This window comes from Neodiprion virginianus, chromosome 5 (genome assembly GCF_021901495.1).
Source record: "Neodiprion virginianus isolate iyNeoVirg1 chromosome 5, iyNeoVirg1.1, whole genome shotgun sequence".
NCBI classification, from domain to species: Eukaryota; Metazoa; Arthropoda; class Insecta; order Hymenoptera; family Diprionidae; genus Neodiprion; species Neodiprion virginianus.
In genome coordinates, this window is record NC_060881.1 from 28316872 (window position 1) to 28317797 (window position 926).

Here is a 926-nt window from a genome sequence, read left to right on the forward strand (position 1 = left end):
GTTTATACATTTTTTCCCGGCTCTGGCTTCACTTTATTATTACTATTTATTTTTATGATATAAGTATGTAACGCGTGTTGTGTGTACAATGAACTTATGAAAATAAACACACTTCTTAGACACTATATGTTTGCTTATTGTGTTATTTATAACACTTTTTGTCCCTGTTCAACTTGTGTACAGTTTTTACGAACGGAACACGGTTCGAAACGAACGTTTTGATTGGTCAATATTCAGACGAATGCTTTCTTCAAATCGTATTCTATTTCGAAAGTTGGCTGGGTACCCAAACCGTGAATTATTAGTCTACTGTATAAACCAGTGAAGTTCGGAATAATCGGAGATTTGAACGACTATGTTCGGTTATTTTATCAATTTTGAACTCAGTGATTGGCCCAAGAACTCTTCCTCGCAGACTGATCTATATTGAAAACGTGAAAATCTAAGAAATTGACAATTTGCGACCGACATAGTCCATTGCATGACTATCATATCGCAATTACAGATATCATAGGATACAGTGAAATACAAAAGATATGGACCCTTTTCACCACAACACGTGTAACTGCAATTGCGGATCAATGGTGGGGCAGCCTAAAAGTATTCACCTTGTCCATGTTTTAACCGTTACGGTTTTTGCCGTTAAACGAAACGAAGTGATTGTTCCAATGCGTCGCACGCCATCTACGGAATTGATTGAGGTTTCGTCGGTAAGTAAGAGAATCACGCGTTTGCGGGTGGAGTATTATTCGGTAACGGTAAGAAACTAGCTACGAATGTTATTGCAGAGATGAGCCTTAAGAGAGTCCGTAGTGCCGTTTTACGTGTCCGTCATTTGGTAGCGCCCTCTGACATGAGTAGGGTTTTATAACCTAATTTTCGAAATACCCCGAAGGGTTACCGACCCGTATTCTAAGCGCTACTAA

The 926-nt window shown here is 39.0% G+C and overlaps 1 protein-coding gene across 2 annotated transcripts in view; it reads left to right on the plus strand.

Annotated features, from left to right (window-relative positions):
* The first annotated feature begins 267 nt into the window (after positions 1-267).
* LOC124304454 (COP9 signalosome complex subunit 2) overlaps positions 268-926 on the plus strand; it is a 31612-nt gene continuing 30953 nt past the window's right edge. The window contains exon 1 of one of the 2 annotated variants that reach the window (XM_046762710.1): positions 268-710. In XM_046762710.1, the coding sequence (XP_046618666.1) occupies positions 537-710 (174 nt within the window). In that variant the 5' untranslated portion in view covers positions 268-536. The remainder of the gene's footprint in view (positions 711-926) is intronic. The other variant, XM_046762711.1, reaches the window with a different exon arrangement.